The 25240-nt window shown below is 40.1% G+C and overlaps 1 protein-coding gene across 1 annotated transcript in view; it reads right to left on the bottom strand.

Annotated features, from left to right (window-relative positions):
- Positions 1-23962, bottom strand: part of LOC124160801 (glypican-6) — a 248165-nt gene extending 224203 nt beyond the window's left edge. Inside the window, exon 1 of the mRNA XM_046536843.1 lies at positions 23310-23962. Coding sequence (XP_046392799.1) covers positions 23310-23550 — 241 coding nt within the window. The 5' untranslated portion in view covers positions 23551-23962. The remainder of the gene's footprint in view (positions 1-23309) is intronic.
- Positions 23963-25240: the final 1278 nt, after the last annotated feature.

The raw sequence follows: 25240 nt of genomic DNA, 5'->3' as shown, positions 1-25240 counted from the left end.
AAAATCTCATTAAATTTTTCGTACCAAATCATGTGCTCGTTAAATTGATGCCTCACTGCGTAAAGAGCTTATTGCAAGCGTATCAATAAATTTGGCGTTTAACTTGAGTTATAGGAGTTATGAAATATTGTTTATAACATTTCAATGATTGTAATAATGCCTCCGTTGAAACTTGTGAAATAAGGAACCCCGTTTAAAATTGCTTCCAAATCCATTGGCACGTTACAAGGAACTATAAAATTGTCTACTTGATTAGAATTAGATATTATAATTTTTAAACAATTAATGTAGTACAATAATACTAATAATATACTTATAATATAAATTTCCAATTAATATTAACTTATTTTTCGTATCAAATACGATCAAACATATGAGAAAGTAAAAATTTTCTCTTGGTTCATTCAAAATCAGTTGTTCAAAATTTGTCCAAAAATAAACAATGCAGTCATTTTATATGCATTTATGTATGTTTTAAATAACTAATTCTGTTTCATGATATGTATAATTTTTATTTACTATCACCAGTATAATCTCAAATTCCAATGTTAAAAACATTAATTGTTTAAACAAAATGTGAAATAACAATAAAATAATTGCAAATACACAAAAAATAGTTATAAATTCAGAATAAGCGGGTCAAAAACAATAAGTATAGACCTTTAGGTCAAATATATACATAATAACAATAGCGTAATTAATTTTGGACAGCTTTTTTCGATTTGGGACCACTGTGCGACGGTGGTCCATAGCGATTTTTAATCGATTACCGATCTAGGTAAATGACATATTTTTGCCCAGATAATATAATATATTATGGGGGTATGTTATACCGTTCAAGAGAAGTCACCGATAGAGGTCGAACCACGCTGAGGCTTGATAAAAGAAAAATTAACTTTAATCTTTCAAAATTAACACGAAATGATGCTACGACTATTTATTTCACATTACCCATTTTTATCGCATTAGAAATTTAATACGAGGTGTAGTGATCTAGATAGTGATAGCAGATAATTATCTACTAGGAACAATGAAAAATAAGTCGCAATTTAGCTCAGTTTACAGGCGTATCACAAAAAAGAATAACCCTTTAGAAGATGAAAAAATAAACTTTGTTAGGTTAAATAACATATTTGAAAAAGCACAACCCAGGTTTCTTAAAATGGTTACACCGTCAGGTCCACCGATCTTGCATGCACCTCCTTTTAAATTAAGTCCGGTGCGATAGTAAGGACATCTGTCAGTCGGGAAAGATCGATGGTATACGAGTATGTACCTTCCCGACAGATAGATATCCTTCCTGTACCTGAGGATGTAACCATGCTATGAAACCCGGGTCTGGCTCTTTCAAATATAATAGTGAACCTAAGAATGTTTATTATTTCATTTTCCACAACGGAAAAGTTTCACAAAGTTAAGCCTGAAAGCATCAAGAACACTTTGGCTCACAGAAACCCTCTAAGGGACTTTTTCCGGCTACGCTCGAGCGTATTCGTCATCAAAATTCACCATAATTTGGCCAAAAGCATCGGCGTTGCTTTCGATTAATCGGCCGTATCGATACCGCCCACTTCCGCCGCCCAAAACCCCGCCCCGAGATCATTCGGAGGGCATGAGGGAGAAGAACTGACGGCTAGCGATAATTTGGGTAGCTACAAGAAGAAAGAGGGGGGGGGATAAGGGGTTTGGCAAATCCGTTGAAGAACTCCAGCAGCTTGTGCGCAACAGACGGGAGGAGCGATATCAGCCCCCCTTTTCCCCACTCGAGAGAATCTTCCGTGTTTGCTTAACCCGTTTCCTGTCTATCGCCGGACTCGATCGGAGCTGTTGTTCCAGGGTTTTGAGAGGGGTTGGGGCCCTCTTTTCTTTCCTTACCATTATTATTATTAGTATTATTCCAGGAGGAGCGGATAAAATAAAAGGATTCCGACCTTTTTATCGTGCCCACGGAAAACAAACGTCTGTGGTAAACATTATGTTTCCATATCCCCAAATTTTTCTTAGGGAAAAACTTTTCCGGAGTCAATAACGCGAATATTGAAGAACGCATTTTTATCGGAGCGTATCAAATGTAAATTTTGTGCTTCTGCAATTGTTTATCGCGGAGTTACGATAATCACACGAATGAGAAGTAAATAAAACACTGCGCTTGACTTAGTATCATCAATTATCTGTATTAAATCATTATTTCGGTCTCTTGCAGTCCATTTATCCTCGCAAATATGCATAGAACCTAAATCTTAAGCGAAAAAAAGGTTATTAGAGGTACAGCTCAATAATAAATAATAAAACGAATCGAATAACTCACGTTAACGACTCTGATATCGGGCTGGAAATAAGTTCTCAAAGGCAATCATTTCCCAGGAGGTTTCTTTTACGTGGGAGCGCAATGAAAACATAAACTGACATTAGCGGATTTTTCAGGAATTAATCGCCATGTAATCGCAAAATTGAGAGGCAGCACTATCAATCGTAGCCTTTGATTTTATTTTTAAGACCACAAGTTACGGAGACGAGAATTATATCCGCGTGTTCCTCAAAATCGGTAAATTTCTCTAAGAGCGGTGTTACAAATTCGATTCGGAAATAGTTTCCGTTCAATTTGCTCCGTTTAAAAAAATTCGATCTGGTCCGATTCTAAGCAAAAAATCCCTGCTTCAGGAAGTAGATATTTTGTCCACTCAAGTTAGGATGTGTAGAACTTAATAACGATAAGGAATGCATAAAAACACAATTACACCAGAATTTTATGCGTTCGATTTGTTTTGGACTGAAAACAACTTTAGGAACGCATTTTTTGTAGCTCTGACATTGACTAGAGCTTTGATTTTAAAAGCAGGGCTGAAATGAAAAAGTACCCGTTCGGGCGAAGCATCAACTTTGGAAATAAATATTTTATCGCATCCAAAATTTAGTCACACCATGAACACTAGGCTTTTATATAAATACTCTGAGCAAGTAGAGGAAAGAGTATGTTTCTGACAAAATTCCACTTTACTTCCAAGCTCGAGCTCACAAAAAGTTGAATCGTAAGGTTATCAGAGACGAGGCGTAATGGTTGAGGTTTATCAAACTGCTCCAGGATCTCCTCTTACACGTTCTCTTCCGAGGAATCGCAGGATGACAATTTTGAGCGTCAAGACGCGTCGGCATCAAGTTGGTTTCGGACCCAGACGAGCTAAATTGGAAGGGAGAGAACGCTCGCCCCGGACGAGAGAATCTTATTCCAAAAGGCGAGACGCCGGAGTCATATCACCCCAAGTCAAGTTCCTTAAAAGGACAAGCGTTTAACCATTCAAACCGGGTTGGATTGAAGAGAACGTCTGACTCGCAGACGGTTAATTACCAACGGCTCGCCCAATTTAAAGATCAAAGAACGTGGAATAGGAGAATTCCGTTTCCATCAGTTTTCCATCGACTGAAGTTACCATTCCTTCGTCGCCCGTACCAGCAAATTACATGAGAATTCGCCATTCGCTTTTTACGCAGGAATCAAAGCTCTGGAATTGGGATTTTCGTCACAGGGCACAGGAAAATTAAGTCAAGAGATGGCTCCAATATAGCAACTCAAAGCTAAGCATTCTTTTCTGGCACCAAAATGACGGTCCTACGATTTTTTTCAAACCACCATGATGATCGTAAGACCGGTGATGTTATCGACAGCTTCGCTTGAATTGAAGCATAAAGTTAGTTCATCAGTTTAATTTTAAACATTCTGCCGCTGAAAACAGGTTCACCACTGATACTTGTCAAATCACCTTAGGCCGCCATCCCTCTCGCCATTGAACATATCATTCACAATATTACCTTTCACTCATCCTAAATCACATCACTAATTACAAATCCTAAATTATTTCTCCTCTTTCTTCGCTCCTGGGAGTGAATCATTTATTTACTTTGGATCAATTTAAACTTAATGTACAAGAAAATATATGAAGCTCAGAACAGAAACTATGTTTTAGGTTCAAATTCACTACATTTTTCCAACAGGCGTAATAACATCGGCATGTTTCCGAAAACGCGTTTTCAAATCAGGCCTCAAAATTTAATAAATGAATAGCCAGGTGGAATGCGTATATGGGCATACCTCTAGCGAAAAAAATCTAAAATTACCATTTAAATCGTTTTCTACGGCCGATAAGGTTTTTACGACTAACTCGTAGGATTTTTGTGACGAATCTCAAGCAATTCACTTTGCCACCGTGAAACTCCTGTGTCCATGTTTTATCAAGTGGGATGAGGCAAGTAAATGGTAAACACTTTAATTGGCGTGATAAACTTAATTATTAATTTTTTATTACTCAGTTGTTTTTTTAGGTTCGGCTTTAAACTCGAGAAATAATGCACTCCTTACACGGACAAAAGTAATTTGCGATTTTATTTTTACGATACCATTTCATTCATACTCATAAATTAAAAACACATGGTACAGGCTTTGGCCACATGGTACAGGCACAGGGCGTGAATCAACGCATGATGAGTTTTTACTCCATTTCAGGCAAACGATAATTTCACCGCGAACTTCACACGTAGACATTATGCACTTTTAACGTTTCAAATAGGTTACCCAAACAATCCAGTGCTCATTTCTCACCCCGCAGAGAAGAAATAGGCAGAGAAGAGACTTGAAAGGTGGGATATGGTTATCATATTCAGAAGCAGGAAATCCCCATCCGTCAACTCAAATAGCCATTCTCAACAGACTATTTTTCAAAAAGGATGAATGCAACAGTCCCCCGTGTAATGTCGTCGCATGCGCTTCCACAAAAGAAGACTGAGGAATCCTCTCCTCAGCTTTTCCCGATGGAGAGACCTCAATGGAACGGAAAGAGAGAACCATTTCCTCGCACCGTCTTTGGGAGCTTGAGGTGCGAGTTAGGAGAGGACGGACACAAAAACGATTCTGCCGCAGCAAGCCCAGAGCATGCTGCACATCTTTACGAGGGCGGGCCACCCAAAAACCCTCATTCCTTCTTTTCCCACTCTCTTTTCTCAATGAAGGCCCACCCCTGTTCCCTTCCTCCATTACCCCAAGACCATCAAACAGCACCCGGCCGCAAAATCCACTGCATTTTCGACCGTATTAGCTAACTTAAATTATAGCATTAATAGGCTATAAACTCAAGTATGTAGCCCGGCGACGAGAAAAAATATTATTTTTATCAAGGGTCTTAAGATATATCTAATATTGTATAAGTATTTTGTCAAAACGACATGTATATTCCCACATTCATTTTATTATCCATTGGAGAACACTCTAGTTATTGATATGGGCCACATACAAACTTACGGCAAATTTTCTTGTTGGGAACTGGGTTTAAAATTATGTTTCCCTCTGAAGTGAGCCGTAGGAAGGCCGCGGAAGAGAGAGCTCCGCTTACCCCGTCGTCTGCGTAAGGGTCGTATTTGAGTTTGCGGGGGGGAGGGGGAGACACCAAGCTCCCCTAGCTAAGTCAACCACCCCTGTCTCGCATCCACAGGTCGAGGGGTGGCCGAGCAAGAACCAAGTAAGGGAGCGGACGTCGGCCAGCAGCCCCTAGCTTCGTTCGATGACTAGCCTTCGAGATATCATCAATGAAATGTGCACTTTTAGGCCTAACGGCGGAGAAATTGAAGGCGAGTAGTGACTAGTGACTTTGCAAGTGCATATTACTGGCTTAGTCATACCCAAGGCATTTGTTCAAAAAAATTGATATTGAAAATCCCCAAAAATCGGCTTCATGATTAATGTCTAGTACAGATTATGAAAAGAAAAGAATAGAAGTCTTCGAGACCTGGCGTTGGCGGTGGGTGTTGTAGATAAAATGAACGGATAGGATGAGAAACGAGGAGGCGCACCAAAGACTTGGAATTGAGGAGCACCATACGCCGGAGAAGAACCCCGTGGATATATAGATGTCACTAGACATGGTAATTAAGAGAGGAATAAAATGGATGGAGAATTTGAAGACAAAGTCGAGGAGAACAAGGAAATGAGTATATTGGTCAGATAAAGAAGGACACAAGGAAGAAGAAGGTCAGGGAAATGAAGTCACCAGCTTGAGAGAGGAAGGTCTGCAATATAAAATTATTACAAGAATATTACATTGAATGAATGAAGGCATTAAACATATAGATATTAGTTTAGATTGGTGACATCATGCACTCATTGCTCTGGGTCATAATAAACACGCTACGTAAATTCTTAGAATTATCACACGGACGGCGATAGAAGAACTTTTTTTTGTCTCAAACACGAGGACTCCAATGAACAGTTCAAAAGGACATGAGCTAGGCCCAAGGGATTTGGGAAGATAGACTCCCTCCAGTCTTGAATGGGCTGAGGAACTCGTACAGGTTTACTCGGAAAACGTTGCTCAGTCGACCAAGGGCCGCATTGAGCGACGGCGATTCCTTGAGAGCCCACTGGCGTGCAGGAGGCGTCTCCCTCTTCCGTGCCTAAACTGCGTGACAAATTGCACTCGGCTCTCCCGAAGAGGGGTCGACAAAAACAACTCCTCCGAAGCCTCGAGGAGAGAGAGAGAGAGCCTCACGAGGGCGCATCCTATTGGGAGCACGAGGATTCCAAAGCCGGCTGCAAGCCGCCCACACACCGATCGCATTTTCGGACACTCGCGGCCCGACCACAAAACGGGGATTAGTCGGGCCCGAGCCAAGAGGAGGAGAGGGGAAATGAGGCTACAACGGTGTTTGAAAAACATGCCGCACGATTACCACGGCCATTACCCGGTTGCAACCATTAACTATCAGTGTTGCTCACTCCCGTCCACTCGAATGGTAAGGAAAATTATTGCTAAACTAAGCTAGGTTACGCTAAAATGATCAAACTCCGCCCACTTATGTACCTTATCAAAAACGTGCTTATTTATTTTCTTTTTATATTTATTTTTATCATCATCATGTTTCATTAAGAGCCGAAAGGCGCCGTACGCGTTAAGATAAATGGGGAAAAATGCAACTGCCTTTTATTTTAATACGTCGAACTTTCACTACATCACGTCCGAATCACTTGAATTCAACCTAGGTTCCGCGAAAATGAATTCCGCATAATGATTTATATACTAAAAAACGGTACTTGGTTTATTTATTTACAGGGATTAGTGCGATCGGACAAAAGTCGAGTGGCAATGTAAGGCTTCGTAAAAACTTACCAAGAAAGACGCATTTTAACAAAACCATAGGTACCAAGTTGAAAATATCATGAACTAAGAAGTTGTTAAAACTTTCGAGGTCCATATGTTATTAATTAATAAAAACTTTTGGGTTGACCCTCGCATAGTGGTTTTAAAGTCGACGTTTCATGCCCTCTTCCGAATACCTCTTCGGGACTAATGTGTACTGAATCCGCAAGACGCGGGTTAACCCAAAAGTTTATAATAATGAACATTATGAAATATGAACATAGAAATATCGCCCATAAAATAGCATAAATAAAGAAAATCTAAGACCATAAAAATGACTGCTACGAAATCTTGGTAAATGGAATGATTCGACCAATACCTACACTGCGTGAAAACTGGCATGAGGCAAAATTTACCTGTTTAAACGAAGAAAGTGAAAAATGTGCGAATGTCAGAGTTAATGAGGATTGAAAATATAAACGCCACTCTCCCTTCGAACTTTGAGGGTAGTAAAGAGTCAAGTTACTCACACAAAGAACAAATTCCTCCTATTGCACACTCACTAATGTTACATACGGTGGTTACTCGTTATTGCTGACTGCGCAGGGATATTTTTTTATTTACATACTATGTTATTCACCCCTTCCGCTACACAGTCCAAACAGCAGTGTGAACAAGGTGGGAGCTTACATCACTCGTGTATATGTTTAGGAAACTTTTTTTAAATCATAACAATGTACATAAGAAGAGATAATCAAGAGATTTTTTGTAAACCCCACGTTTCAGTTAAAAATATTCCACAACAGAATGTTTAAGATAACTCGCCCCTGGGCGACTAGTCTTTCAGAAGATGTGCAGGGAATTTTAAATACGTAAATACAGGTATAAAAGGAAATAAAACTTGGGTTAGTTATATTTATAGGAGTATAAAATACAAAGATTCAAGCGTAATTGAGTGGAATTTTTCCATATTGAAATAAATACTTGCAATTTTCCACGATTATAAAATGTATAACGATCCAGATCACCGATGATTTAGTAACATTGAATAAATTTTATGATCGTGGAAAATTGCAAGTATTTATTTCAAAATATTTAGAGAAGCATGAAATTTCGCATTTATACGTCCAGTAAATTCGTTCGTAGAGAAAAACGTGTAAAAAGGCCTCGATACTTGATATGAAAAGGAAACACATTAGGAAGCCCATTACAGAAAGTACGCAACAAATGTGTGGCTAACAAGACACCTTCAGATTATGCAATATTCAGAGAAAGGGCGAGGATCGGGTAATGGTTTTTGGGAGCGACGGCGAAAGAGCCACCACCACTACCTTCGACGGGGACAGGCTATTAGCACATATTTCAGGTGTGTACAACCACTGTTTCACGCCTTCGCCATTAATACGGCTAAAACGTCCCCACTTGAGGCTGGGACATTCTGCACACCCATTAGTAAGCCTCAAGGACGCACAATTGACGCGGTGAAACTGTGTAACTTAACAGTCATTCAACGGCCCTCAGCGATCGATGGTTTTCCCAAGGGGCAACAAACGCTTCAATGTATTTTTTAGGATATTTTTATCACGACTTATCCACCGGCAGAGGCGACAAAAAGCCTTCTTGTTTTTAGAGAGGATAGAATATGAAAAAAGACTTCATTTCCCGGCGAATAACGTGGGTTAACTTCTCTCGGGATTCCCACCGGGTTAGAAACTTCATTTCTGCCGACGCTCATTTCGAACAACATCCAGCATGAGCCTTGAGTCGGAGCTCGAAACGTCTGCAGGTATGAAGTTTTCTAACCCGGTGGTGACGTTTCGAGCTGCGACTCAAGGCTCATGCTGGATGTTGTTCGAAATGAGCGTCGGCAGAAATGAAGTTTCTAACCCGGTGGCAATGCCGAGAGAATTTTACCCACAAGAATTGTACATAATTGTACTCGCAGTAAACCAGGACGAAGTGCTAACAGTAATCACAATCACGCACAAATGACGTGTATCGTTTAAAGGTTCTTCTAGTAAAAATTTCGCAGTCTTTTTGTGCAATTTCGTCTGACTCCACAAACCGTAAATTCCAGAAAAAACAATCTGATTCCCACATCCTAAAAAAACTGCTACTGTAAGCCGCAAATTTCTTATGAAGTGCAAAATAATCAAGACATTTGAACGAGACATAATACCCAAAACATATCGACTGGCATGCTTTGATAAAAACGCGTAATAGCAGTCCAATCACAGTAGCAGTAACCCTAAAATAAAACAATCTTATCTTAATTTTCTGATTTCAGCTCTAACGAGGATAAATGAATCGCAGACGAGCGAACCTTTGATTAAACGATTTGATAGTTTTGTTTTTGGGAGAATAAAGTAATAATCCGTTATAACTCGTTTTTTTCAACTCAAGATGTAATCTAACGCATCACATTTTATATACATTCGAGCACGATTGAAAACCTCGCACAAAGTGAATCTAAAATGAAGATAAGATTGCTGGCTTTGATCAATTGTCTCCAGCTACAAATTTTAAATCGTTGAACTTATCAAGAAGTAGATTCAAAAATAGACAACAGAAAGAGATGCTAAAGACGCCGTATAATACTGTGTCAAGGCGAATGTTTCCGAAGCGGATAGCGATCTCATTCTAGATTGACCCGAGGCTAACAGGACGTTTACCTCGTCCTCACACAACATAAATAGTATATGGTCTGCCAGCAGGTTCACCTCGATGACATATTTTCAATTTATAGAGTCCCATGTTCCAACACATTATTCGGTATCGGGAGCGTTAAATAGCGTCGTCCTACGTATTTGAAAACTCAACAAGCATAGTTATCTCACACCTATTTTGATAAACACAGTTTTGCTTCACGACACGAAATTCATTAATTTAAATCAAAATAATGGTACACAATGTATGGACAATTCAATGCCAATATCCTTATGCAATGCCTCTATCAAGCTTTATGGGCCAACCGTACGTACCGCCTCTTCCACGTATCTCATGAAATTTGGCTTCAATTTAGTATTAATTTACAATAGATATCAAACGCAGGGCTACGACGTGCCGAAGTTTTAATTAAGTCATGATTCTAATGCAATAGAGTACTATATATCAGTTGTTAGTTTCAGCGTCATTAATATACTACTCTTAACCAACATTCTTCCTATACATTGGACACAACCGCCATAAGAAGCAATATAAAAATTTGTATTTAAATTGTAATTCTCCGACATCATTGCATATATAAGCCTATTTTTTTTATAGTTATAAGCTTATTTTTTATTAGTTTCTCGAAGGCGTCTCGGGATGCAATACTCCATCTTGATCGGTGCCCTAGTGTCTCGATGTTCTGAAATATTACTTGCTTTCAACATATGCTATCACTTTGTGCAAATAAAACATTTATAATTCAAACGATGTCGAGATTTCCTCGAAAAATACCGCAAACCACGTACAATATCACGCCCGCATCTTCGAATAGTCGAAATTTTGATAACGAGAAATAGCTGTCCCATCACAGAAGCAGCCCGAAAGAAAACAATCTTATCTCACTTTCCTGACTTATGTTTTTTGGAGGAGAAATGAATGGCATACAAACTAACTTAAGATAATATGATTTCATTTTTTTCATTTTCTGGGTAAAAAAATAATAACTTTATAGTATATAGATGAAGAATTTCGGCAATAATAAAGATTTAAGTTGCGAGTAGGGAAATCCCTTAGTCTTTCACAGGATGGAACACGCGCTCACTAATTTCATGAAAAAATTGGAACAGTATCGTTTAACGAAACGAAATAAAGTGAAGACCCTTGTCAATAACCATCAGGCAAAAATAAAGCTTTTACCTCAGAGAAAATAACAGTGAAAATATATTCATAGTTGAGACGGAGATGACGATTAATAAGAATCTACTTAATACACTCAGAAATGTTCAAGACGATTAAGAAATTTAAAGAAGTAACATGTCAGGCTTTCAAGCCGGTCGAGTGGAAATGGTATACGGTTTAAGGAACTCTCAACCCGAATCTAATACAAGGGTCATCCTTACAGGCCTTCATGTTCACATCACTACCGACCGCCTTGAAAAATGGAATTCACGGAAACAATGCGCCCATCACTCTACCAAACTATCTCGAGGGAAGCAGCCTTCGGACGAATAATAAGTCACCTAGCCTATAAGTGGGCTCCAATTACGGCGAGCGGAGAAAAAGAATGAGTGCACACAAAACTCATGTAAATAAGAAACGCGTCATTATTCAAGTGAAAGCGGATAGCGAACGAACTTGAAACAAGCGTCAACTCGGATGCCGAGTTAGCTCAGTCCATGTAACACATTCCCATCAGATCACCAATGTCGGAGTATTATATTTCAAAATAATAGCGTTGGAAGGGCTTCTTCTACGTCAACTTCCGTACAAGAAGAGGAAAACTGACATATATATTATTTCTCCTACAGCCCGGAGGCCCATAAAAATTACACTAGACAGATAGACACGGATACAAGATCTAACGCTGGGGGACGAAAGGGAAACGCTACTGGCACGGCACGAATTTGCATTAGCCTAGCATTTGGGAATACCTCACTTAAAGGACATTTAAATTCAGAGAAGTTCTCACGTGTTTTAATTAGCAGCGCGAGAGGTGTGGTAAATATGGGACCTAATAGTGAATAAACAAAAATCGCCGATGGCGCCAAGACAGAGTCCTGAATTCTTCACTCTTTTCATCAAAATTTTCTACCACAGTTTAAGTAAAATTCCGATTAAAAATTTTTTAGAACTGGTGAATAAAAGTTACTTTGAGGTTCTCCATTTCATGGTAGTAATAATAATACGAAAAATATAAGAAATACAAAAATTATTAAATAAGCGAAAATAACTAGTCATCATTTAAGTTTCATCAATATATTTAAATTCATTAATGACGCTTGCACACAAGAGTACGTAAATGAGCACTATTGGAGGTATCCAAAGCGGTCTCTAGCTCTTAACAGACATCAAGGAGCTTTGAGACTGGAACAGATACACATAATCGTCATAAAAATTCAAAGGTCGATAGACACCAGAACCGTGACGAAATCATAAACGCATTCTATCCAACTCGAAGCACAAAAGCAAGCAAAACTATCGTAAAAATTCGCATGATATCGATTAACAATGCCCGACGGTTCTAAAGATGAAAGAAAATTCAAAATGTAGGACACACTTAAGTATCTCCCGGAACATCAAGACGCGAAGATAATATAAAAAAGGGTGACGGACTCCATTACTCTTCCACAGTCGAGAACACGCGCTCTTAATTTCGAGAAAAACGGAACGTTATCGTTATATGGAAATGTAAGCGGAACTCTGGAGGAACCCGTTCCTCTTAAGGAATTTTAGGATGGGAAAAGGAGACGGCGACGTACTTTAGTGCCACACAACGCACACCTAAAAATATTTATTTCGAGCGTTTGTCTTAGCAGAAATCACGCTTTCATCGACGATATACTTCGATGGTAACGAGGAATATTACGGTGTACAGAAGGAGAAATTTCAAATAATTTACTTTTTTGATAGATAATCGTTATATCTGCTGAGCCATGGGCGGATCCAGGATTTCTTTCTGGGAGGGGCACAAGCACGGCCGTATCCAGGATTTTGTTCAGGGGGGGGCACAAGGATACCTCGTTATACAAAACGAATGCAATGATAATGGGACCGTATCAAAAATCTAGCGTATTTTTAAGGGTCTGGGGGGGGGGGCACGTGCCCCCGTGCCCCCCCCCTGGATCCGCCTATGTGCTGAGCCATTCACAGTCCTATTATCATTCAAATAATGAGTTCAAATTTATTTTGCTCAGAAAGGTACCGCCATTGGAGCACATACCAAATTTCAGCCCGTGAAAAATCATACTCTTATTATTATTACCCACACCATTTGTGTCCATCAGAAGTAAGATTTTCGACCCAAATACACTAACTCAACGCCACATACGCTACCCTACCGATGGAATCAGTTTCGTTTGTCACAGCAAGATAGAGGGGTGAGGGTGGGCAACGTGGTTTCCATTCTACATGTCGGTCGAATGCGCAGAAGCCTAAAAAATCGCTCTAACCTACTCCAAGAGATTTTGTACCGCAAAGCTTGAAATTGGAGGTATGCGACACCCTTTTCACAATAATAACCCTGGAGAGACTGACCAAAGGCTTATCCCTTCCACCCACTCCCTCTCTTCACGGCCCATCGAATGCCACTTCCGCTGCACCACACCGAACGTCCAGCTGCCCAGTCTGGCGTGTGAGGACCAGTCGGGGGTACCTGGCGGCTAAAACCCGAGAGAGGAGAAGTCGAGGGAAGGAAGAGCGAAAAGGACCTTCGGAAAGAATGCCACTGCAAGTTCTTGAAAGCTCGTGCCAATCTCTGGAGGGAATGAATGGGCATTCCGACCGACACCACCACCTTACCCCCATCCCTCAGTCCGCGCCCTCCCACACCAACGCAGCCACCCGCATCTTCTACACAACGGTGCTAAGCAGTACCTGCCAGGGATGTAGAATTACTGAGGTACCGGTTACGACTACAATTTAGGCCATCATCAAGAATCATCAATCCTACGATTGGATTGACGCAGCACCCCTTACAATTCCCTTTTCGGCTTTTCTCTCAACACCTACATAATTCTTTTGCTCTACATCCTTCATCACCTGATCTATGAGATCTATTTATATATGAGATCACCTGACAGATAAGAGACTATTAAGGCAGCGACTTAATAACTAACTATGGCTTAATAATAGGTTAGTTGACTTGTACAGCAGCCTTCTACCTTATGTATTCCTTGATGATTGGTTATGAATTTTCCTAGTATTCCCAACAGCATGTTTTGCATGTTCTAGCTTAATAGAGAGATTTCCTTAATGAGTAGTTGGCAAGTTTTGCCTTTGCATAAATGTGGAAGTAGTATAATTGTTAGAATGCGTAACATTTTTATGACCGTGAGGTGTGCATATAGGAATTCTCTTACAAGCTAACGATTGATCTCTCCCTGCCAAACACTCTAGCGGTGGCTCGCAGGGTAATATGTAGATGCAGATATATGTACCTCATCTGTGACATACCCCTGCCGTTCTTCCCTTCCATTCAACGATGATTTTCATTAGACCATCGAGTCTCATGATTTGGCCGATTCAATTGTACAGTCTTCCGCCCAGATTTTCAAAAGACTTCTCTTACCTGTATAGTTCCAATTCAAAGTTTAATAAAGAACTAGTTGAACAGACAAGTACGACGACTTAACTTTCCATACCAGCTTTTTTAGCCCGGATGGCAAAAAAGCGGCGATATAGTGAATTTAATAGCTTAGGTAGGTTAATAACGCTGACGCAGTAGCATAGCGAACCTAACGATTACGTTTAGAAAAATAAGAAGAATTATTACAAAAAATGCAAAGGCATTTTTCTTAAATTTTAATAATACCGATAACTCAGTTACAGTAGTTATTCAGCTACTAGGCACCTCCCTGATCCCTCCGTCAGACAGAACCGCATGGTCCGCCGTGTGCGGCCGGCGGACGTGACTCATACAGACGCCGGAATGCAAAGAGGAAAACACAAGACGAGGAATTCTTCGTGGACAAAAGAAGGACCAGCATCTCGGGAACCATTTTCGCACGGTATCCAGTGAGGCGGCACCACGGGACCAATCCATTTGGATCGAGGCAAGAAAAAGAGGTCCTACCCACCGGATTCCAACCTTCTCATCGACGAAAAAGGGATAGGATTGCTTTTAGCAATCTCATTGGCATTATAAATAAGTCTCTACGACACTAAAAGGTACGCTGGTTACATTAGCTGAAAACATCAACAAAGCATTTGGCAATCGATGACGCTAACATTTCCCATGGTAACCATCGGCTAGCAGAGTACGCACTGTAGACAGGCACTTTTCCAACATGACTTCGCCCAACTTCGGCTTGCTATATAACCCTTATTAAAGTATTCTACTGATTATTATAGGTTTGCGATGAGCATTTAAGAGGTACACCCCTTCAGCCTCCCCTTCCTTCACGCACGTCCCTCTTAAATTCAAAGTTAGGCTTATTCCCATTCCTTCTATCTAAAAAAATCTTATTCCCTTCCTTCCTCTCCCTCGTTTATAACATTTCTAACACCGTTTTCAACATCCTCTTCCCGCTAATTCCTCGCTCCAACCATACCAAGTCTCCTCCGTACCTCATATAGAATCTGCCTCCCCTCACCCACCATGCCATCTACTTGGATTTTTCATCCAAATCCACAATCCAATTCGACAGCTATCATTATAAAGTGCAGTATTTCTATTTGGAATACTGGAAAAGTGGTATCAAACGATTGGACACATTTCTTTCAGGGAAGCTGAAGAGACTTGTAGGTTCCCCCTACCATGCTTACCTTACGAGAGGAGAAATCTACACCAATGAAACCGTGGGGAGATTCCCTAAAAATTATAGGAGCCTAAGGATACACCCCAAATTGAACCTTGTCCATCGAAGATACTCCAACGAATGAAGGGCCCACAACTTGAGGTTAACAAATGGGCAATCAAATTTTAAGAACATTGGTACCATTTTCATCTAATGACGCTAAATCTATAACATTTATCCTTGATCTAAGCACAGTAAGTGCGCTTTGCAAAAGCAAGGAGTCAATATCAATCAGACATTCAAATCTCGATAGATTCGTTATTGAAATGGAGACACGATTTCGAGAGAATAACTGATAAGTGAATTACTGTTAGATCAACTAATATCTTATGAAACAGTCGTCATCGAGCATTTTATTGGAATAACTAAACCATCCTCGCGCATTTAAACCATCGTCAGGTATACTTGATAATTAATTTAAGTCATTCCGCATGAAGTAGAGGGATAATGTATTTCATTTTCTACCCAAAAGTTATCACAGAAAAGTATCTCAATTTTCCTGGAAAAAAATATGACCATAGATGAACTGTGATTACTGTATAAGCAGCGTGAAAATAAAGCCCATTTTCTTCCAACTTGATGATAATTATTGCAGCTCTAGGCACAAAACTAATTCAGGCATTACATCCCCAATATCCTGCTAAAATATTGTTTCGCTATACCCAATTGAGAAATTAACTGCGAGACTCTTAGCATCGATACACCCTTCAAGAAGATAGAACATTTCGAATAGCTTTTTCTCATGATTCCTCCTGATTATCCAACTTTTCCATGCTCCCTTTCTCTTCAGAACTTGTTCCCATCAATAGGTCCTTGATCCCACTGAAGGGTATAAGGACCTCTGATAAACACCAGGGGCGTTTAAACTGACGCTTCGAGGTGAAATCAATTAAGGGCTTCTTTAAGGGTTCAAAAGGGTCTTGGATGGTGAAGCGAGAGACTTTCACTGATAACCAAGTCTCGATAAATCACGGCGTCCTGAACATTCACCGTCCCCTAACAAGAATTAACTCTACGTCATTACCTAAGCAATGAGGACACCCCCTCTGACAAACACAAGACACTCTCGGAATGATTGGGAGAGAAGACGCAGCCCTCAACGCAAGCGTCGAACAACTGCCCACAGAGACAGGAACGTAGCATTAGCGGTATAGTCACACCAGGCCGGTGGTAACACCACAGGTATCCAGAATACGCTGCAATTACAATTTTAATTTTTATAGCTATAATATGCTTGGTTAGATTCTTAACGTAAACTTATTTTCCCGCTGGAAGAAACTGGTTGTAACGTAAATGAATAATAAGACTTCAAATCAGATTGAGGGACCCTTCATTTAAAGAACATCACGTACGAAAGTTATTGTTAATGAGATAACATAAATTAATATTGAGGAATTCTTCTCGGGTTCTCAACCAGGTTGATTCAGTCGTACAGACCGACGTTTCAGAAGACGACTTATCTTCCATTTTCAAGGCGTGTTACTCAATGAATGTCCATTTTCACACCTAATTAAAATCGTTTATAAATAAATATGTTAGGTCGCCAATCAACGAAGACAAAACATCAGCGATAAAGAAGAAAACATAGAACACAACTGAAAATTACAAATAGCAAAACGTTTATGGGGTTTGATAAGGTAATTTATCTTTCCTTCTTTACTTACCCTAATTATTCAGCAATCACTACTGTTTAGCGAAGTCAATCTAGCAGTTGCAAACGAATCCTATCCAGGATACTGATTTTAATATACGTCGAAGTAGGTATGCATTTGGAATACGCGACCGGCAGCTTAGGTCATTTGCGGCATAGGCAAGAACAGGGAAGAATGATTGGAAAGAAGTCCAGCGTCCGTCTGCATGCTTTTAACGAAAGGCACCGAAGAGATCTCGGCTTAATGTCCCATCCGACGGACGAAGTGCTGAACTTGAAGTGCCCTCCACAAAGCGCCAAGTAAGGATCGGTCATTCTCTGAAAATCTCCGCCATCGCCGGGAATTGAACCCTGGCCCACTGTGTGAGAAGGCAGCACTCTAGCCACCACACCTATCCGACAGAAACGAGTAATTCAAACACAAGGAGGTTTAAAAACGTATTCGGAAGATATACGGTCTCCATACAGTGATTGGATAACACAGCAATTAATCACGAGAAATCTCTAAATTAAAACGCAATTGAACACTCCGCTTATACTCCCTCGGTAGCGAACGAGAAACATGACTAATGGATGACTTCCATTTAACCACACCGTGGCAATATTAGGACGGATATATTGGCACGAACGTATTTTACCGAAATATTTCAAAACCCATCTTCAATTTGTGTCACGGGTAAAAAATTCTTTGAACGTGTTCTGTGAAAAATCGCATGGACTAATGGAATGAATAGGAACGAATTAACTTTCCGTATCCCTCTACTATACCATTTAAAACTTTGAAAGCAGCATCCCCCACGTGATTTATCTCGGTCCGCGATTCCCATTCAGGACTTGAAATTGAATTAGGACCGTGTAAATCAGCCAATTCACAATTGACTTGACTTAGGTACTTCAAAAAATTTTGATCCAGAAGGAAATAGATACAATAACTGAGAAGAGAATAGGTAAAGATTTGTCAAAAATTTTAAGGAAGGCGAGGTCAATTCTATCAGAGCGTTCTCTGTTGCACAATGAAGTACTTTTCTAGGGTTCGATACATCTCAATACGAGTCGCATTTTTTTTCTGGAGAACACAGATGTATTAATGAACACATAAGATTTTAAAAATGCTTTACCATCATATACCACATCCATAGAGGTTAAAAAGAGAGGAAATATGCCTGATTCTATTCCAATATTTTAAATATAATTATTAACTTATCACTTCTTCCCTAAAATTTGAATCGATCGTGGAACATTAAGCGTAAATAACGTGATTTTAAATCGGTAAATTACAGCATTTATTTGCAACTCAAGTTATTGTCCAAATACGAGGTTTAATTTTATTTTTATAATGATTATTATGACATATGTTGCATTAGCCTTGCCACGGATTTTGGTTGATATTACCGTATGAAATGATGCTGAAGGCAGTTTGGTGTAAAGAGTAATGGGAAATCTTCATTAGGGGGAAGAATAAGATGAATATTAATCAATACTTTTCGAATGCTTTGTTAAATGTATAAAAAAATCTGCCTAAAATGCGAAATTTAACATTCAATTTTGGAAAAATATAGCACGGAAATCAATTTTTGTGGCTGTAAGTTGATTACGAACGTGCAATTAGAGTATATATTTCAATTCTTGTGAAAAAAAACATACTTAGCTTCTGCAATCAACCTCCACTATAGTGAAAAGATTGGCTGCTGAGAGAATTGAGTGAAGATTTTCTGTTTACTGACCGGCGATACAAAATTGAGAAGGATAAGGAGAAGTGCACTATTACGATGGCGACATTGGGGCGTGATGCTAATACCGCCGGATCTGTTTGAGGCCGTCATGCAGTGACTGCTGGCGAGTTATTTCCGCGAGACTGCCACGGATACACCGAGCGGACTACATGAAGTGAGAGTGAACTCGCTTGGATGAGCCACCGGTCCACATTTGGAGGGGACGGGCGCAGATCAAAGGGAAGAGCCGAAATCCCGATAAAATTTCCCAAGCGGCACGACGTCGACTTGGCTTCTGGCCCAAGAGTATGCCACGCTCTTCACCTACGGCAACACACTCCAAATAAAACAAATAAGCCATCTCTCTCTCTCGAAATTGACGCGAATTTATCAAGTCGAAGCCGGCGGCGCCTGAGTAAAGTGAAGTGGGTATTTATCATCTTTGTGAAGAGGTGTATACTCTAAGATGGTGAAGAGGGTATTAGCTCGCATAATTATCTAAAACGAGTACTCGTAATTCAGTCTTTAAGATACCCACATGGCTCTCCCAATGTTATGTTTACCAAGTGACGCACTGTACGTAACGGACGACGAACCAGGGGACAATTTATCGAAATCTTTCACAGCTGGAAAAAAAAACCTCAATCTTACAGCTTTCTCAGGAGAAGTTACTGTTACCCACCAAAGTTTCGTCATAGCGAAGATATACATACATAATGGTACGCTACGTTAGGACAGAGATGAAGTCCCTGAGGTAGAGATGACATTAAAAATATACAAATACTTACCTAGTGGATTGTCGCGGCACTACGCTGGATCTTGGGCCATGATAGTTAAGAGAATATTGTGAAATTACAATGCTTAAGTTTCTTCATATTTATTATATAGATTATGAATAATAAAACTCTGGGTAGGTTTCACAAGCAGACGTCGGAAACACGCCAAGAGACGCGAAACGAAACTTATTCTCAACAAAAAAAATTAGCCCTACTTAAAGGTGTCGAAAAATATCCGTCAAAACGAGAAAGACAATGACACGACGAGGTAGCCGAACAAAATGTGTCAGAACAGATTACTCGCAATCTCAAGCCCAGCTCCGAGCCTCGACGCCTTCTGCAAAGGCCGTTTCCATCATCAAACTGAAGGAAAAAAAATGTTCAAGAAACTATTACCGCAATGACACGGCGACACCTCTTCGCGTGGCGTAAATACGCACGTCCATTGCAACCAGGCGCCCAGAGGCTCTCCTCTCGGGGTAAAAAGAACAAATCCGCGACACAATGAGAAACGGGGAGTGCTGCGCACACGAAAAAGTGCGAAAAAGAGACGGAATTCCATTTTATTTTCGCTGAATGGAATGACTCATTTCGGCCGCTCGATGCTCGTTCAACGCGCGCTCGGGACACAAAAACGTCTAAAATACTTCTCACTCACGGCGCCCTTACAAAAGCTCTTCGAGAAAATGACACCCTCATCCGACCGAGGAAGAATCTCGAAAAAAAAGAACTTAACACGAAGAACAGCAAACCCCTATCACACTCCAGAGGAGTCGCTTTTTTTTCTCTCAAACAAAAAAAAAACAAACGGCCACGCTGCCACACTTCAAATAAAAACCCGTGCACACCTCGAGTTCCCGAAAAAGAGGTCGAGACAACGTATATTTTCATTACTCGGATAAGAGTCAACGGCCTTATGCAGCCCCGGGATTGACACGGGGTGTATTTCGTGAGTAAGGAATGGATACTGGTTTTTTAATCACACCATCGAGAAATTGGGAATCAAAGGAGGAAGTGCGAGGAACAACATATCACAGGTGAAAAAGCATAATGGGGAAGAAAAATATTTCTCCAGGATATCTGCTCGCAGTATCTCATTTCGTTGAATCATTTCTTAATAACGAGATGCGCGGGTGCAAAAATTCTCCATATATTGTTTTCGCGGATACAAGCAGAAATAATGACACTAGCATCCAACGATTAATTAACGCTTCAATGAGAAAAATGTTATATTCACACAGATCGCTTCCATATTAAAGGTACCAACGATACATTTTTGATTTGGTGAGATCTATCATTGGACCAGTTGTAACTATTTTTAGACATTGAAAGTGGAGTTTAAATGGCATACAATGTGGTGAATATTGCGAAATCCCAAAATAAAGACATTACAATGCGGCAATAAAAATTTTTTCTCAAAGTAATTACCTACGTACATAATGGTAATAGTCCTACCGTGAAAAATAAATACTACAGGAAATGGTACTGGGATCCGAATGAGGGATTAAGATCGGTCCCTCGATGCTCCTAATTTTTTTTTCTCGATTCGCAATGATGTGATAGGTAAATAGATATGATATGGAACGCCTAACACAATAATGACAGCATCTCCAGAGATGATCAAATCAAGTTGCTAACAACACATTAGAGACTTTCCAATAGCACTGATAGAAATTGACGCGACCAAGAAAATCTCACGACAATAGGCAAAAAAAATGAGATAAATTCATGTGCTACTAAGAAACTGTTCCCTAGGAAAAAAGGAAATAAACTCCACTCAACTTTAGAATTGTTGAATGTGAATTGAAACGACTTCTGGGAATTTACTCCTCAACACCCATACCGCAACTCATACTCCAAAGAGTTACTAGATGATTATTTCATCCAAGAACAGGCACAGTGATAAGTAAAGTAACACCAAATTACGCACAGTGAGGGCCATTCCTAAAAAAAATACATATTTCGTTTTACATTTCATGGGCTAACTAATTTCGCATGATTCTGCCCAGATATTCCACGCTTTTTAAATTAAAAATACGACTTAAAATAAGTGAATGAAGGCAGGTACAGTAGAATTGTAAGACCAAACGCATAACCATAGAGTGAGTATATTCTATAATATATACTTACTCTATGGCATAACCTAGATGCAGGACTTAGATAACTAGATGGTCCTAAAGTTGAAAGTACACATACAGATGCACTAAAAACTATGAGCAAACTCTGATGAAGCCGAGAACTAATGGCACGCCGAATAGTTAATAAAAATTGCGGGAAATTAAATTTATGGGGTAGTTCGCATCTGTTTGAATGCTGAAGAGATAGATACGAATTTCTAACGCCCTCAAACAGGCTCAAATCACTTTCCACTAATTCACTTTCGATCGCCGTCTACAGCAGCAAAGGTCAACAAAATCTTAGCGTCATCCATCATGCGGCAATTTAGAGAACACAGCGGCAAGTTTCCCGTCATAAAATTCAAATGGCAAAGATTGATTGCTGTCTAAATTTGTACAAAACGACAATATATTGCTTTTAGACCCACGCCACAGGTACGGAGAAGCCGCATGTGGAGTCATAAATTAGCATTTAACGTAATCAAGAGAGAATACAGATATGATGGAACGATCTCATCCTTTAAACGAACATAAATTTCCAAAATTACAACGCAAGCAACTTTCTATACATGGAAATCAATTGAGGACGCATTTTTATGATTTTACTCCTAGACATTATGAAAAACAACGCGGCCGTTCTACCTCATCTCACGGGAAGAATAAAAAGTATTTTTTGTAAGACAGAAGCTGAAATCTTTTAGCTGAATTAATTCCACAAATCATTATAAATTACTTCAATATAGAAGAAATAACCCACGATTAAAATTTTGCAGGACAACCGAAAGAATTAACAAAGCATGCAAGTTATAGCATATTTTCGATAAAAGGTATATTAAAACATATTATAACTTCGAAAAGGATTTCCTAAGATGTCCTCAATGCACGAAGCAATGAGAATATTTGGTGGGCCTGAGAAAACAATATTATCGAAGAACACAACAGCAACCCGAGGGAAATTACTTAGATGTGGAACAAATCAGCCCCACAAACGCAGGCAGTGCACTAAAATAATTGGGAGGACAATTTTCAATTTAATATATAAGGATTTTTCATTACAAGTATGCTCTTTCTTTTCCAAAATGCTCTATCAAAATCAATGATACCTACGACTGATACAGGAGTCTAAACTAATTCCAAAATGTTGGCTGGAATCGCCTTTTCATCAGTTTTTTTAAACTTAGATTTGAATACTCGAACGTGAAACGTCACGCAGGTTAACGCGGCAGAAAGGCACGTCAAGAAAAAGAATAATTACGACGGGGAAAGCTATAGGTGAATACGTAACCCGTGCTAAAGAGGCCAAAGTCGAGCGACTCGCGTAGGCCACGTCTTTCCTCTAGACAACATCAACAAAGAGATACGCCCACAGACCATTTCACCGATTGAGCTACGTTAGATGAAAAAATTCTGTCAAACCATGACTATTCGCGATCCCCACGGGCGTCCAAAACATGTAAAATAGGTGGTAGAAATTTTCGTCGTACACACCTGTAACTGGATCGTTCCCATCTTCTGGGGGCGCGATGCCGATTTCCTGGTAGATGTACCTCATCCCGTCGCAGCCCGAGGTCGTGACACCACCACCGGTGATCGAAGCAGCTCCAACCGCTCTCCAAGTATCCAACGCGACGAGAACCACAATCCACAACAGCCAGTGTCGACGGCATCCCACGGTGCGGCCGATGGCGGCCCGGGAAGGGACCTCACCACAAGCGACGGTCGAATCCATCTCAAATGTATTTTAGCCGCACCGCCACCGATCCCAAAGCAGCAGAAAGGCAAGCCCCTGACGCCTACGCGGGACCTAAAACACTCCACAGGCTATCGAAAATCCAACAACCGGCAAGGTCGGCCCCGAACGTACAGCGACAGCTCCGAAAAAGTGTTCTAACACGGTCATTTATCGCAGCACATCTGTATAACTTTGTGTTATTGACTCGGTAAGTTGTTTTCCAGAGGTTTAAGAAGTATTTGCGACGGCCCACGGATCCTGATGGTCGACCCCGCAGCAGTCTTGAGAGGTACCACTACCTCGAGTCCTTAAAGCGGAGTGTAAATACCACAGACTCCATCATACCTTCCTCCGGCGCGTGATCTTACCTCAAGCGCTTCGGGCACTCTGTAGCCGGAGTCGGCGCATGCGCAACACCTAGCGATTCGGACGACACGGAAGGGGGGAGGGAAGGGAGTGAACTCGTATACGGAACTCAAAAGCATCGAGGGTTCAGCTGGGAAACAGCAGCGTTATCTATAGGGCGTTTGAATAACTTGTTGATACTCCTTTGTGTGAGAGACAGGCAAGCGGTGCACAAAAGCGGGCGCTATTGGTGATTGATTTTAAATGCCGCGATGTTGGAACGCGTTATTATGAGTGGCGCTTTGATGCATTTGCCTTTATATTGCTTTCACCACGACAAATAATATTGTTAAACTAAGTAGAAAATGAAGACAAAATAAGCTGAGTAATAAAATATATTAACGATAACAATCGATCTTCATCGAATTTTCGAATTCGTAATATTACCATTGCGAGCCGAGTAATCAACCCACCTTAGACTTGATCAAACCATTGGAAGTAAGTCACTCCTGTCGAACGAATAGGGAAATAAAATTTAAATTATTTCTCATAAATAAACACAACATTTATCATAATATTCAATCTCGAATAAATATTTGCGGTCGTAAATTTATCACTGTGCGATTAATGGGATTCATTAGCCATTAAATAGGCACAGAAAGTTAAGAAGCAGCATCACCCATAAATATTATGAAAAAATTCAAGAAATGTACTTTTTCTTATAAGGTTACGAAAAACTCAACTCACAATCAGTAAATGCAATGCATATCCTTATTGAAAAGAATTAAGGGTTCGACCCTGGTAATGAAATCAGGGCGAATGAACGACCTTCAGGGGAAGATTTCCTTTCTCATTAAATTATGTCCCTCGTCTCAACGGCCAAGCCAATACTGAAATCATTCTCGACTTTAAACCTTAACCATTGGACAAAGATAAAATATACATCAATCGATGAGCCAAGGGCATGCTGAGGACATCGGAAATGACATATGGGGGAAAGTGAAGCCCTAAAATCTAGATAGAGCGGGAGGATGAGGAATAATATTGCGGTAAAAGTTATGCAGACGGCCATAAAACAGTTTACTCCGACTTTACGGCTACGCATTCGAATAATTGCTACCGCAACGCTATTTGAGTGACAAACACCACGTCCCCCGTCGTTAAGAAGACCTTAAACCGTATCATTCCGATCCGAAAACGATACCAAACAGTTCTAAAAATTATTGCTCAAGTTTCCAACGACCTATACCTATTCAAGACTTCCGTATCTAATTTGGATGAAGTAACTGGAATCTGAACACCCATATACTTTAATTGTATAGCTGAGACGTTCCCTGCGGAT

This window comes from Ischnura elegans, chromosome 6 (genome assembly GCF_921293095.1).
Source record: "Ischnura elegans chromosome 6, ioIscEleg1.1, whole genome shotgun sequence".
Lineage (NCBI taxonomy): Eukaryota > Metazoa > Arthropoda > Insecta > Odonata > Coenagrionidae > Ischnura > Ischnura elegans.
The sequence above is the reverse complement of the archived record's forward strand: the minus strand, read 5'-3'. Positions and strand labels throughout refer to the sequence as shown.